Here is a 14,565-nt window from a genome sequence, read left to right as displayed (position 1 = left end):
TAGTTAGTAAGGTAGTTGTTAAGTTTAAGTATTGGGTAGGATTATGGGATGTAGAATATGTTCATGCAGAATAAGGCATTAATATGTGCTTTATAAGTACTAATAAACAGCCAATTTCCTAGTAACATGCATGAAAATAAGCAACTAGTTCATAGTGAGATTTGAACCCTAAACTAAAGTGTTACCCAAGTTAAATTCTCTTAAGTAAAAATTTCATGTGACAAAAAACAGTCTCAGACTCATGCATTATTTTCCAAGTCTTCTGAAATCATCAAATGCTTTAGTAAATCATCTAAAAAACCATGCATGCATTTATTTTAAGAGCAAACAAAGGAGTAAAAAACAAAAGTCAGAGATCGAGTGCTTGTGTGAGAGTTCGTCTGATTCTCCTGACCCACAGGCCCGGTCAGATCAACACACTGACCCGCCTGACGTCGCGTTCCTCTGTGAGGGACAGAACTGCGACAGCACCCGCGGTTACGGCGTCCCGGTGCGAGTGTTGTCAGTGGGAGGGGTTTTAATTAGCGGCGCTCTCACTGATAGGTGCTTCAGTAATCAAGCGTCTGTCCCCGCGGCCGCTAATCCACACGTCTCCTGACAGACAGATACGGGCTCACGCAGTCATGTGGCCCGCTGATAACACGCCCTGACACGGGAAATTACCAGCGCGCTCCCGGCATCCGGCGACACGCGCCGCAAATAGCTTTTTAATGTTGTGCGAATGATCCGGTGTTTGGAGACGGTGCCCTCAGGATTGATGGGATAATATAATCCAAATAAGACGCTATCACGGGGCATAAACAGCATTCGTCAGAGTTAAGCCTGTTTGATCACATTAGCTCAATATTCCATATTTAATTTATCAGACGGTCAAGGTCACTTAAAGGAAAGTTGACAATGCAAACGCTCTGGATGCTCGGGTAAAAAAATGTACTGGAACTGAAGCGAGAACAGTGGAAAATCACAAATATGAGATTCATTTTGTCCTCAAAGTTGATGTTGAAAATGGGCAAGCGTAAGGATTTGAGCGAATCGTGAATGGGTCAGAGCATCTCCAAAACTGCAGCTCTTGTGGGGTGTTCCCGGTCTGCAGTGGTCAGGATCTATCAAAAGTGCTCCAGTGGTGGACCGGCGACAGGATCATGGGCTCATTGATGCAAGTTAAGCTGGTTCTGATGGAAACGTGTCAGAATGTTGCATATGGAGCTGCACAGCTGCAGACCAGCCATGCTGACCCCTGTCCACTGCCGAAAGCGTGTGTGTGTGTGTGTGTGAACCTCATGTTGATGCTCCAGATGAAGCAGTGAAAGTGTGTCTTGTTTCTATGAATACTACGGTACGGCGTTCTAGGATTACTGTGGCTCTATGAATTCACGTCTGGATCAGAGTGTTGACAGACGCACACAACTGGACGACAGCGGATGGTTATCGTCTATTTAAACACGTGTCAGTCAGAGCTGGTTTCAGACGCTCGTCGGCCGGCGGCTGTAAAGGTCGGCGTGACGGAGCGTCACGATGAGGCGTTGTTATCACGCGAGACACATGAAAGCGCCGGCGTGTCAGACTGATGAACTGTATCGTGGGCTTTATTTATTTGGGACCAGCTGTGTTTGCCCTGATAACGCTGTGTATTTGAAATATTAATAAGCACATGAACCGGTGGGGCGCGTGTACTCTGAACTGCCCGCGGAGGGTTAGCGCCTTTATTGCAGGTATCAGAGATCCCCGCGGGCGTCCGGCGCTCATATTCACAGATGTACCGTGTGTCCGGGTCAGTCTGAGTCTCAGTGTGACGAACGGACCTGCTCGAGTCTCTACATGAATCTAAAGCGGATCATTAGTTTTTAATATATCTGCATTGATGTCAACAACCTGTTGCTGTGAACGTCTCTGTGCTGCAAACACGAGAGTCTACAGGGATTCATCACATTACACATTATTACACAAAAACTATAATAACAACAATACATTTAGAATAAATGTGTATAAAAAGTTATTTAATGAAATAATTATAAATTATATAAACAATATATTATTTTATTTACAATAATAATAATTACCATATATATATATATATATATATATATATATATATATATATATATATATATATATATATATATATATATGAAATAATAATTTAAATATATTATGTAATATTAAACAACGCAAAATATCAATAGTAGCTTTAATATTAAATTCAATTTTGTTATGTAAAAATAATTCTACAATTCACTTTCATGTAGTATTGCAATCTATATTGGTTAAACTCTCAAATTTTTCATTTTCCCAGAAAATATTATTAATAATAATAATAATAATATATGACTTTTTTATATAATTTACATGTGTATAAAATTTTATTTATTATAAGAAATAATTATTATATTAAAAATGTTATATATATATATATATATATATATATATATATATATATATATATTTATATATATATATATATAATTTATTACATGAAAACTATATTATGTCATATTATAAAAGTAAAATAAATTAATATATTATATAAAAAGTAATATTATTATGGTACATTTTGTCCAGCAAAAATAATTCTATAATTCACTTTCATGTAGTATTGCTTTTCTGGTTAATTTTTCATTTTCCCAGAAAATAATAATAATATATAATTTTATATATTTATAAAATAAATAGATTTTACATTTGTATAAAATTTTATTATTATAAGAAATAATTATTATATAAAAACATTTGATATAATAACATATAATATATTAAACATTATTAAAATAATAACACATACACACACACAAATATATATATATAGGAGTATATATTACATAAAAAAATATTATGTAATTTTTAAAAAGTAAAATAATATTATATTGAATATAATTGTATAATTCACTTTCATGCAGTATTGTAATGCATTCTGGCTAAACTTAAAATGTCTCTTAATTGTGAACACAACTATTACAGGTTTGTAGTAAAAAGAAACAACAACTGTATTTAATAATTCCATATTTGTACTGTACAACCATAACACCATGTTTGGGTTTGACGTAAGTCAGCACACGTTTTTTTTATTTATACACTTTTAGTGCATCAGACAGCAGAAATCTGATCAAAACTCAAGCGCAGTGAAGTGGAAAGAACGGCAGCGGTTTTTCTCAGGATTGAGGTTATTGACAGTCATTCTGAAGAAACTGCTGAAACACAACAGACTCTCTCTCTCTCTCTGGCAGTGTTCATCTGGATGAGGGTATTTATAATAATCATACAGTATATGAGACGGTGGGTGTGCTACTGAACAGCCAATCAGACGCTAGTGGGAATAATTCAGTTGGGTGACGTCCAGGAGCGAGGGCTGCGCTGAACCACATGACCAGGAGAATTACATTAGACTGAGATTCCTGCAAATAAAAGCCGAAACTCAAACAAATCCTCCAGGCCTGATACAAACGTCCAGCACTGAGTTCGTTTCTCTTGATACTTCAAATCACAGAATCATCAAAACAACACGAACAGCAGCGAACGAATAATAGTGCGAGAGGTCAGAGGTCAGAATTACCATAAAGATCATCCTGTTTCACAACAGATGCTGAACAACAGATCAGTGTGAATCTGAATGTCACACACAGAAACTTTGAGTCGTTCTGAAGGTGTAGAAGAGTCAAACCGAACCAGATATCTGAGGTGAGCGTGTGAAATCACAAGATTAATGGAGCTATCATCATCTCTGACAAACTCTCCTCCGACCCCCGGCAGAAGTGTGTGTGTTCCAGCAGACGGCTGGAGCGAAGCACCTGTTAGCAGAGCTGAGGGAACATCTGCATGTCTCAGACAGAGGGGACATCCGATCCTGTTTTAACCCAGCGAATGGGATGTTTTAACCCAGCGATTGGTTTGTTTTAACCCAGCGAATGGGACGTTCTAACCCAGCGAATGGGACGTTCTAACCCAGCGAATGGGACGTTCTAACCCAGTGAATGGGTTGTTTTAACCCAGCGAATGGGATGTTTTAACCCAGCCAATGGGACGTTCTAACCCAGTGAATGGGACGTTCTAACCCAGCGAATGGGATGTTTTGACCCAGCGATTGGGATGTTTTAACCCAGCGAATGGGATGTTCTAACCCAGCGAATGGGATGTTCTAACCCAGCGAATGGGACGTTCTAACCCATTGAATGGGTTGTTTTAACCCAGCGAATGGGATGTTTTAACCCAGAGAATGGGACGTTCTAACCTAGTGAATGGGTTGTTTTAACCCAGCGAATGGGATGTTTTAACCCAGCCAATGGGACGTTCTAACCCAGTGAATGGGACGTTCTAACCCAGCGAATGGGACGTTCAAACCCAGTGAATGGGTTGTTTTAACCCAGCGAATGGGATGTTTTGACCCAGCGAATGGGATGTTCTAACCCAGCGAATGGGATGTTCTAACCCAGCGAATGGGACGTTCTAACCCAGCGAATGGGTTGTTTTAACCCAGCCAATGGGACGTTCTAACCCAGCGAATGGGATGTTTTAACCCAGCCAATGGGACGTTCTAACCCAGCGAATGGGATGTTCTAACCCAGCGAATGGGACGTTCTAACCCAGCGAATGGGATGTTTTAACCCAGCCAATGGGACGTTCTAACCCAGCGAATGGGACGTTCTAACCCAGCGAATGGGTTGTTTTAACCCAGCGATTGGGATGTTTTAACCCAGCGAATGGGATGTTCTAACCCAGCGAATGGGATGTTCTAACCCAGCGAATGGGACGTTCTAACCCAGCGAATGGGATGTTTTAACCCAGCCAATGGGACGTTCTAACCCAGCGAATGGGACGTTCTAACCCAGCGAATGGGTTGTTTTAACCCAGCGATTGGGATGTTTTAACCCAGCGAATGGGATGTTCTAACCCAGCGAATGGGATGTTCTAACCCAGCGAATGGGACGTTCTAACCCAGCGAATGGGATGTTTTAACAAAGCGAATGTGATGTTCTAACCAAGCGAATGGGATGTTTTAACCCAGCGAATGGGACGTTCTAACCCAGTGAATGGGACGTTCTAACCCAGTGAATGGGATGTTTTGACCCAGCGATTGGGATGTTTTAACCCAGCGATTGGTTTGTTTTAACCCAGCGAATGGGACGTTCTAACCCAGCGAATGGGACGTTCTAACCCAGCGAATGGGACGTTCTAACCCAGTGAATGGGTTGTTTTAACCCAGCCAATGGGACGTTCTAACCCAGTGAATGGGACGTTCTAACCCAGCGAATGGGATGTTTTGACCCAGCGATTGGGATGTTTTAACCCAGCGAATGGGATGTTCTAACCCAGCAAATGGGATGTTCTAACCCAGCGAATGGGACGTTCTAACCCATTGAATGGGTTGTTTTAACCCAGCGAATGGGATGTTTTAACCCAGAGAATGGGACGTTCTAACCTAGTGAATGGGTTGTTTTAACCCAGCGAATGGGATGTTTTAACCCAGCCAATGGGATGTTTTAACCCAGCCAATGGGACGTTCTAACCCAGTGAATGGGACGTTCTAACCCAGCGAATGGGACGTTCAAACCCAGTGAATGGGTTGTTTTAACCCAGCGAATGGGATGTTTTGACCCAGCGAATGGGATGTTCTAACCAGCGAATGGGATGTTCTAACCCAGCGAATGGGACGTTCTAACCCAGCGAATGGGTTGTTTTAACCCAGCGAATGGGATGTTTTAACCCAGCCAATGGGACGTTCTAACCCAGCGAATGGGATGTTCTAACCCAGCGAATGGGACGTTCTAACCCAGCGAATGGGTTGTTTTAACCCAGCCAATGGGACGTTCTAACCCAGCGAATGGGATGTTTTAACCCAGCCAATGGGACGTTCTAACCCAGCGAGTGGGATGTTCTAACCCAGCGAATGGGACGTTCTAACCCAGCGAATGGGATGTTTTAACCCAGCCAATGGGACGTTCTAACCCAGCGAATGGGATGTTTTAACCCAGCCAATGGGACGTTCTAACCCAGCGAATGGGACGTTCTAACCCAGCGAATGGGTTGTTTTAACCCAGCGATTGGGATGTTTTAACCCAGCGAATGGGATGTTCTAACCCAGCGAATGGGATGTTCTAACCCAGCGAATGGGACGTTCTAACCCAGCGAATGGGATGTTTTAACAAAGCGAATGTGATGTTCTAACCAAGCGAATGGGATGTTTTAACCCAGCGAATGGGATGTTTTAACAAAGCGAATGTGATGTTCTAACCAAGCGAATGGGATGTTCTAACCAAGCGAATGGGATGTTTTAACCCAGCGAATGGGACGTTCTAACCCAGCGAATGGGATGTTCTAACCCAGCGGATGGGATGTTTTAACCCAGCGATTGGGTTGTTTTAACCCAGCGATTGGTGACCTGATGGTGAATGGTGAATTCTGTCGACACGAGCGTCTGTGAGCGTCACCTCATCAGAACACGACCACAGCGACTTCTGTAGGAACATCTCAGGAACACGTCCTACACTAACGCATTTGGACCAAGCTCATGCTTCTCTATGTACAGATATTTTTTCATTCTTTAATTCTTCGGTAACCTTAAAAAATGATAGATTATACAAAAAATACTTTTTTAAAAATAATTATTTATTTATTTAATGTTTATTAAAATGACAAGAATAGATTTTCTAACTTTCCCCCTTTTTTTTTTTTTTTTTTTGATGAAAAAAATTCCCAGACATTCCCGACAGAAGTCACGAGATTCACCTTTCTCAGTCCCACAGAAGCAGGGCAGCGTGTGACACAGTTTCTCTCATGTTCTCGCTCCACATTTCAGAGCGGCACCTTGATCTCTAATGTGGCCGGGAGGGTAATGCTATTATCAAGACGCTAATGAGAACCGAGAGAAAGTCGCAGCACATTCGAGATTCATACCTGCTGCCATCTATTCTGACTCAAAGCGTGTCTAGCAGGGCGTTCAGTCTCGAGCGGCACCGTCCGAATGAAAAAGACCAATATATCCCAGCTGCCTTGACCTCCCTGAAAGTGGAATAGAATTAAATAGATAAGAGCTGTCATGCAGTGTGGAGGGTGAACTATTGCAGACTGACTGTCACGGTTATATGAGCTTCACATATTGATTGCACCCATAGCCACTTTTGGTGGTGTAGGTGTTCAGCGTGGGCACCTGTGAGGACCGTCACGCTCACCGAACCGCCAGAATGAAGAAAACATCTCGCCGTTCACAGGTTTGATGTTTCTGGGTGTAAATGGCTGGACGAGGGAAACAGAAGGACGGCCGGCAGCTTGACTAATTGCCCTCAATTCAGGCAATCAGCGAGAAACAGCTTCCACCCAGCGGGAGCCGCGCTCACAAAACAATATCACATTCACATGCAAATGTGTCTGCGTTTCTGCGTACGTGTAGGTCGCCTGCCCCGCGTCCGGCCTCGCGTCACCCTCCTGCTGCGACGGCATAAATCACCTGCGCTGCGAGAGTAAACGCCGCTGCTTCGTTCTTAAGCTCCGGCGCGGGCGAGGTGAAATTAGCCACGTCCTCACAATTAATCCTGATCCTGCCACGGAGACGCCGGCCGATCGGCACGGTTAGGCATCAGATTTAAGAGCGAACGCCACGGATGCTGCTTCTAATGGAAAAAAATGTATTAGGGTGAGACAAAGAGCCTCGTTTACCGGCGTCACGTGAGCGTGTGTACTGTGTGACTTAATGATGATTATAAAAGTGCATCTGAATCTTCAGTCCACTAGTGGATGTTTGGCTTTACTGAGTCATGTATAAAAATCAGTGTGCATTACTAGAAAAGAAGGTTCAGTTGGTTCAGTTTCTATACAAAATGCTACATTCTAAAAAATTCTGGGTTAAAAACAACCCAAGCTGGGTTAAAAATGAACCAAGGGAATGGGTTGTTTTAACTCAGCGATTCGATTAGGTTGTTTTAACCCAGTGAATGGGTTTTTTAACCCAGCGATTGGGTTGTTTTAACCTAGTGAAAGGGTTTGTTTTAACCCAGCAATTGGTTTTAACCCAGTGCATGGGTTGTTTTAACCCAGCGAATGGGATGTTTTAACTCAGCGACTGGGTTGTCTTAACCTAGTGAAAGGGTTTTTTTTAACTCAGCGAATGGGTTTTTTAACCCAGCGATTGGGTTGTTTTAACCCAGCAATTGGGTTGTCTTAACCTAGTGAAAGGGGTTGTTTTAACCCAGCGATTGGTTGTTTTAACCCAGTGCATGGGTTGTTTTAACCCAGCGAATGGGATGTTTTAACCCAGCAACTGGGTTGTCTTAACCTAGTGAAAGGGGTTGTTTTAACCCAGCGAATGGGATGTTTTAACCCAGCGACTGGGTTGTCTTAACCTAGTGAAAGGGTTTTTTTTAACTCAGCGAATGGGTTTTTTAACCCAGCGATTGGGTTGTTTTAACCCAGCAATTGGGTTGTCTTAACCTAGTGAAAGGGGTTGTTTTAACCCAGCGATTGGTTGTTTTAACCTAGTGCATGGGTTGTTTTAACCCAGCGAATGGGATGTTTTAACCCAGCGACTGGGTTGTCTTAACCTAGTGAAAGGGGTTGTTTTAACCCAGCAATTGGGTTGTTTTAACCCAGCGACTGGGTTGTTTTAACCTAGTGAATGGGTTGTTTTAACCCAGCGATTGGGTTGTCTTAACCTAGTGAAAGGGGTTGTTTTAACCCAGCAATTGGGTTGTTTTAACCCAGCGATTGGGTTGTTTTAACCCAGCGACTGGGTTGTTTTAACCCAGCGAATGGGTTGTTTTAACCCAGCGAATGGGTTGTTTTGACCCAGCGAATGGGTTGTTTTGACCCAGTGCATGGGTTTTAACCCAGTGCATGGGTTGCTTTAAACCAGCGATTGGGTTGTTTTAACCCAGCAAATAGTTTGTTTTAACCCAGCAAATGGGGTGTTTTAACCCAGCGAAAGGGGTTGTTTTAACCCAGTGGTTGGGTTAAATATTTGCCCAACCTGCTGGGTAGTTTTATTTAACTCAACTATTGTTTAAAAATGACTGTATTGCTTGCTTAAATTGAACCCAAAATATGTTGGAAATGAAAATTATTAATATGTTTCATAAACTTAAACAATAAACATTTATTAAACTGCTTATTAATAAATGTTCACCTTTTGATTATTATTGTTGCCTCTAGTAATTATGTGTCTGATTTTTAATTTCCAAAATATTTTGGGTTCATTTTAAACAAGAAATACAGTAATTTTTTACAGTAATAGTTGAGTTAAATAAAACTACCCAGCAGGTTGGGCAAATATTTAACCCAACCACTGGGTTAAAACAACCCAACCGCTGGGTTTGTCCATTTTCAACCCAACTTGGGATATTTTTAACCCAGCATTTGTTAGAGAGTAGGATTCTTGACTCAATTTTCAAGAACCTTTATGCCAAAAAGAAGAAATGTTGTGAGGTTATTAATCACACAAACTTTATATAAATATTAATAATAAAGACTATAATAGTATCTCTTCTCAAATAACACTGGTGTCCGTTTCTGCATCACAGATCAGTGGCGTTTCCATCTTCCCATTAAAATCTGTTAAACCGCTGTTCCATAAGTCTGTCGGACCAACGACACATCAACGTTTATCAAAGCTGCCGCGATGACGGCGACCCTGATCATATGCTGAAATAATGAATCAAAGAGACACAGCGCTGCAGAGACTGAATCCTCCAATGCCATTAAACTCCATCACTGAAACAGATGATCATGAATCCAGTCATTCATCATGACATCCAGCACTTCCACACTCCTGATCCAGGATCAGCTTCTGAAAGCTGCATGTTCCTGCTTGATATAAAGATTCGTAAAGAGCGCCGCAGACTGACTAACCTGCCGGGACCCAGGGGTCTGACGAGGGTTTCTGTTTGGTGTTGACCTGCTCCCAGTCGAAGTCGTCATCTTTTATTTGACTGTATCCGCACTCCGTGTAGGACTTCTCCAGGAGACAGTCATCTGCAGAGAGGACACAGAGATCAGTGATGATTACCACCTCAAAACAACAGTAACGAGAGTAAGGCGAGAAGACTGACGAGACCATGGAGGAGGATTCGTTGCGCAACAGAACCTGAGATCCTCGTACCTCAGCTCCCTATTCACAGAGTACGCTCGATCGCAAAATAGAAAGCGAAAGTAAAACGCGAACACACATAAAAACGTGATTTCACTACCCCGCATGCAAATATCTCCCAATATGAAAACTATCTTAGGCTGGACTGTGTAGTTGTAACCATCTCTCAGCTCTGTATCATGATTGAAGAAAAATTTGGTCTCTGTTTGCACTTTTATGGTAAGACTATGATTGCACTTGAAGAGTTTGGTTCCAAAACACGATAAACGCCATTTTAAAAAAAATGAGTTTCCGCCAAAATCAGTATTGTATCTGCCATATCCGTCATGTTATTCTGTCATGTTTTCACACTTTCTTTCCAAAACGCGACAAACGCCAGTCTCCTTTTTTTGCAAAATGCGATATATCCGCTCAACCAATCACAGCGCTCCATTCACGCACTGTAAACATTGAAGGGTTTTTTAAAAAGCCGTTTTTAATACCAATGTACTCAACAAATGTGTTTATTTAACCGTGCGGTGGAGCCAGATGCTCTTTAATCGGTAATGACAAATAATTAATTTATAACATTACCAAGATGACCCGTTGAATTCATTTTAGGAGCGACGGCTGAATGTATTTTAAGTCAAATGCCTGAATATAAGATTAGTATTGACAAAGTTCAGACTCTGTCATATATGTGAATCAACTTACTTTCAATATGAAAAATAACTTTTATATTGATGGATTAATTGCATTTTGAAAAGAAAAAGTGTCATGGGTTTATTGCATGTTGGGAAAAAAAGAATACGTTTTTATAATAAAAATTTTAAAATCAAAATGTAGATTTGAATTTTTAATGTTTTTATAACCAAAAGATGCTATGTGAAAGTACTCTTCACTTACTGTTTGCACTTAATAAGACTAAGAGAAATCTGTTATTCATTTTTATTTCTATGATCAATTTGTGGAAAAGAGTTCAGTTAGAAGGTCAAAAGTTGTAGAAGCTCATAAATGATGTACAGTAAGATCTGAAGAGACTCATGAAATCATACAGGAGAGAAGAAACCTTTTACAACGCTCGAGTATTGTTGTCTTTTACTACATATGAGGATTTCTTAAAAATCGTCACACCCCTGACAGACAGACAGACAGACTCGGACACAGACAGCAGGAATGCGCAGCACCTTCTTCTCGCTCATTTTCATCTCATAAGTAAGACATGATTCAAACACTGTTTACTTTAATGCCCAGGAGAGCAGCTCAAATACGGCTCTCTCAGCGTGACGTTCTGCGAATCTGAGCCGCCAATATCAACATCCTGGAAGGCAGAAACAAATTTCTCAGTGTTGTGATGTTTTTATGGAAATAAATCCCTTTTTTTTAACTATCTTTGCGACACAGAAGCCCAGGAGCGGAGGATCTCGCTAAGAATAAGCGCGATTGAATTCCGTGAAAAATAAGAGTGAATTTATTTCGGGCCGCCACAGGCTCGGAGCGTAATGACTGCGAGGTGCGAGGTGATCCGAGCCTCGTACGGGCAGGAATCTGTCATCACCTCCACCGGCTCTCATGTCTGCGCTTTTCTTCTGACAGCACGCAGCATTTTCTGCTCCCTGATGTGAAAAGGAGACGCCACATTTTACACGATCAACTGCATTTCATGAACAAATAAGTAGCAGTTTCTGGCATCAAGCGAAACGCGGTTGGTTTGGTGGAGGGATTTCCCTTGATCTCGGAGCGTGTCGCTGTCAGGATGACGACCGCTCCGCACTGAAGTCACTGACGCGTTCAGATTAGACGTGTTGTGTTAGTGCAGAACATCATGACATCTCTGAATGTGTTTCTGTACTAAAGGCCTGGCTTTAATTCCCATGAAAAGCATGTTGTGATCAAATGCACAGCTTGAACAAATGACAAATCAACAAGAATACACATAAATCCCTTTTTAGAGCTCCAGAGAAGATCTCAAGCCATCACATTTACTCAGTTTTTAGGACTGTGAATTTCATGAACATGTCTGTTCATTTCGCTTGAAACAATGAGCTTGTTTTTAGGACCATTACAATTTTTTGCATCATTGTGACGTTATTTTCATACCCGAATTCTAATTACACTTTTGAAAATGAAGCTTCAAAAAGGGGGTTTTGCAGGTTTTTTGGTTCTTAATTTCACCACCAGAACATTTAAAAATCTAAAGAACCTTTTTCAACTATAAAGAACCTTTTGTGATTTCATGGAACCTTCGATGCCAATAAAGAACTTTTATTTTGAAGAGTGTTCTGTAATATTGCTAAAATGATCAACTTTTTAAATAAATTAATATGCCATTGTTGTATTTGTTGCATTGATCTTAAATAAAAAAAGTTATTGTTTTACAGTATTTTCTCTTGTAAAAAAATGGCAGAAATGAAAATAGTAAAAGAATTGGCAATGAGAATTGAGAAAAAAAATCATATAATTTATTAAAAAATTAATACTAAAAGAATAATTTACTAAAACATATAACGTATTATTAAATTATATATTCTATTTATAATTATATATAACATTTTTATTATACAAAAAATACATAATTTTTTAGATTCATATTTTTATATATATATATATATATATATATATATTTATATATATATATATATATATATATATATTTATTATTTTTTTTTTTTTTTTTTTTTTTTTTTTTAAATAATAATAATATTAATGTTTATAATTATATATTATAATTAATATTAAAATATAAATTTTTATATATATATATATATATATATATATATATATATATATATATATATATATATATATATATATATGATATTTTAAATGATATTTTGGGGTGTGAAATGTGATTAAAAAGCCATGGAAATGATGTTACAATGCACTGTAAGTGTCTTGTGTCTTTCTTTGATTCAAGTGTGAAACGTGACCTTTCATGAGACTCATCATTCCTCACGATATTTGAGTTTGTAGTGAGTTTTGGGCTGCGCACATCTTCCCTCTGCAGTCCAGAAGTGTCTGAATGAGCTCATCTGAAGGCGCTGGAGGCGTATCTTGACAGAGTCCAGACGTCTGTGCTGCTCGTGTTATTAACTTTGACACAGAAAACTGTTGCCACAGGGGCTGATGGGACATCAATGCTGCAGTGTGTCTGAGGTGACGGCCAGAGCAAACAGGAAACACTGACGGACGGACACGCGCTTTAATGCTCAGCTAAAGCCAGCGTCTAACGGCTGAAAGAATGGAAGTAATCTCAGTTCACCTTTCCAAAGAAAACAGAGTAAAACACACATTCACACGTGCTCTGGCTTCTGAGCGCCGATCGTAAACACGGCAGACAGTCGCTTTAATTGATGCCAGAGCAAACGCTTCATTTGGCTTTACATGAAAGAAGCGGCGGTCTGTTCTCCAGCCCTGCGATCGATGCTCTTCTCTAGACTCTTTATTCTCTCCAAAGGAAAAACACAAGCCAAACAAAGCAACAAGAACTGCTACAAAATTTATGTTTTAAATATTTGAGAAGGGCTCTCGTGTCTTTTAAGTCCTGACATGTGCTGCATTTTTTAAAAATTGATCCAAATGCATGACGGTTCCTCACAAACGGATTACAGCAGCATCTCAGTGTCGAGTTTAATGCTGAACCGGTGGATCTGCTGAAGAAAAGACCTGTGGAGGAGAAGAACACTCCTCAAAGTGTCTACGTCTATTCATTCATTCAAAAATACATTAGTCATGCAGTTCATACACACAACGACTTGAATACGCTGCTTTTAGAATGAACAAGCTTTCAATTTCTGTGAAGTTTCAGCTCAAAATCCCCCACAGATCATTTATTATAGCTTGACAAATTTGCCCCTATTTGGGTGTGAGCAAAAACACACCGTTTTTGTGTGTGTCCCTTTAAATGCAAATGAGCTGCTGCTTTCCAGAAGAGGGCGGAGCTTTAACAGCTCAACAACAACAAAGCTGGAGAATCTCACGCAGCCAAAATGAGGATTGTCAGTAATGGTGTTCAGCCTTACATTGTTCAAACCGGAGTCGACACTGATGGAGAGACTCAGGAAGAAGTTTTAGACGTTTCTGAATGGTTAGTGGATAAATTGATGTAGTTGCTGTGGAGTTGATTCAACTCATCCACTAGCATGTGCCGTCATGTTCATCTTTTGTGTTGAATTGACCCTCGTTTGGCGTAAAATGACGGCATGTCAACAACACTCTACTACAACAACTCTTCCTCTTCTCTAAAGCAGCCCAACATGGCCCCGCCCCCTTTGTTGAGTGTTCTCGGGGGCGGGGTTTATGTAAATTTTAGGGTTTGTGATGTCACAACCCGTGAAGAAGCTCGTTGTAGTCCCTACCAGCCGTTTAAAAAGTGATTTCTGTAAAAAGAAAATATCTCTCTTTGCATTGAACTTTGAGCGTCGTAACTTTGCAGATGTTGTTTATGATCAAACAGCAACATTACACACTAACTAAAGTTAAAACAGTCACATCATAATCAACCAGCCCTTTAAGCAGTA

The 14,565-nt window shown here is 40.4% G+C and overlaps 1 protein-coding gene across 18 annotated transcripts in view; it reads right to left on the bottom strand.

The window, feature by feature from the left end:
- Positions 1 to 14,565, bottom strand: part of ptprma (protein tyrosine phosphatase receptor type Ma) — a 191,172-nt gene that overhangs the window by 136,880 nt on the left and 39,727 nt on the right. For all 18 annotated transcript variants that reach the window (XM_048165369.1, XM_048165371.1, XM_048165375.1 and 15 more), the window contains exon 2: positions 9,829 to 9,951. In XM_048165369.1, the coding sequence (XP_048021326.1) occupies positions 9,829 to 9,951 (123 nt within the window). The remainder of the gene's footprint in view (positions 1 to 9,828; positions 9,952 to 14,565) is intronic.

Source organism: Megalobrama amblycephala, linkage group LG18 (genome assembly GCF_018812025.1).
Source record: "Megalobrama amblycephala isolate DHTTF-2021 linkage group LG18, ASM1881202v1, whole genome shotgun sequence".
Lineage (NCBI taxonomy): Eukaryota > Metazoa > Chordata > Actinopteri > Cypriniformes > Xenocyprididae > Megalobrama > Megalobrama amblycephala.
The sequence above is the reverse complement of the archived record's forward strand: the minus strand, read 5'-3'. Positions and strand labels throughout refer to the sequence as shown.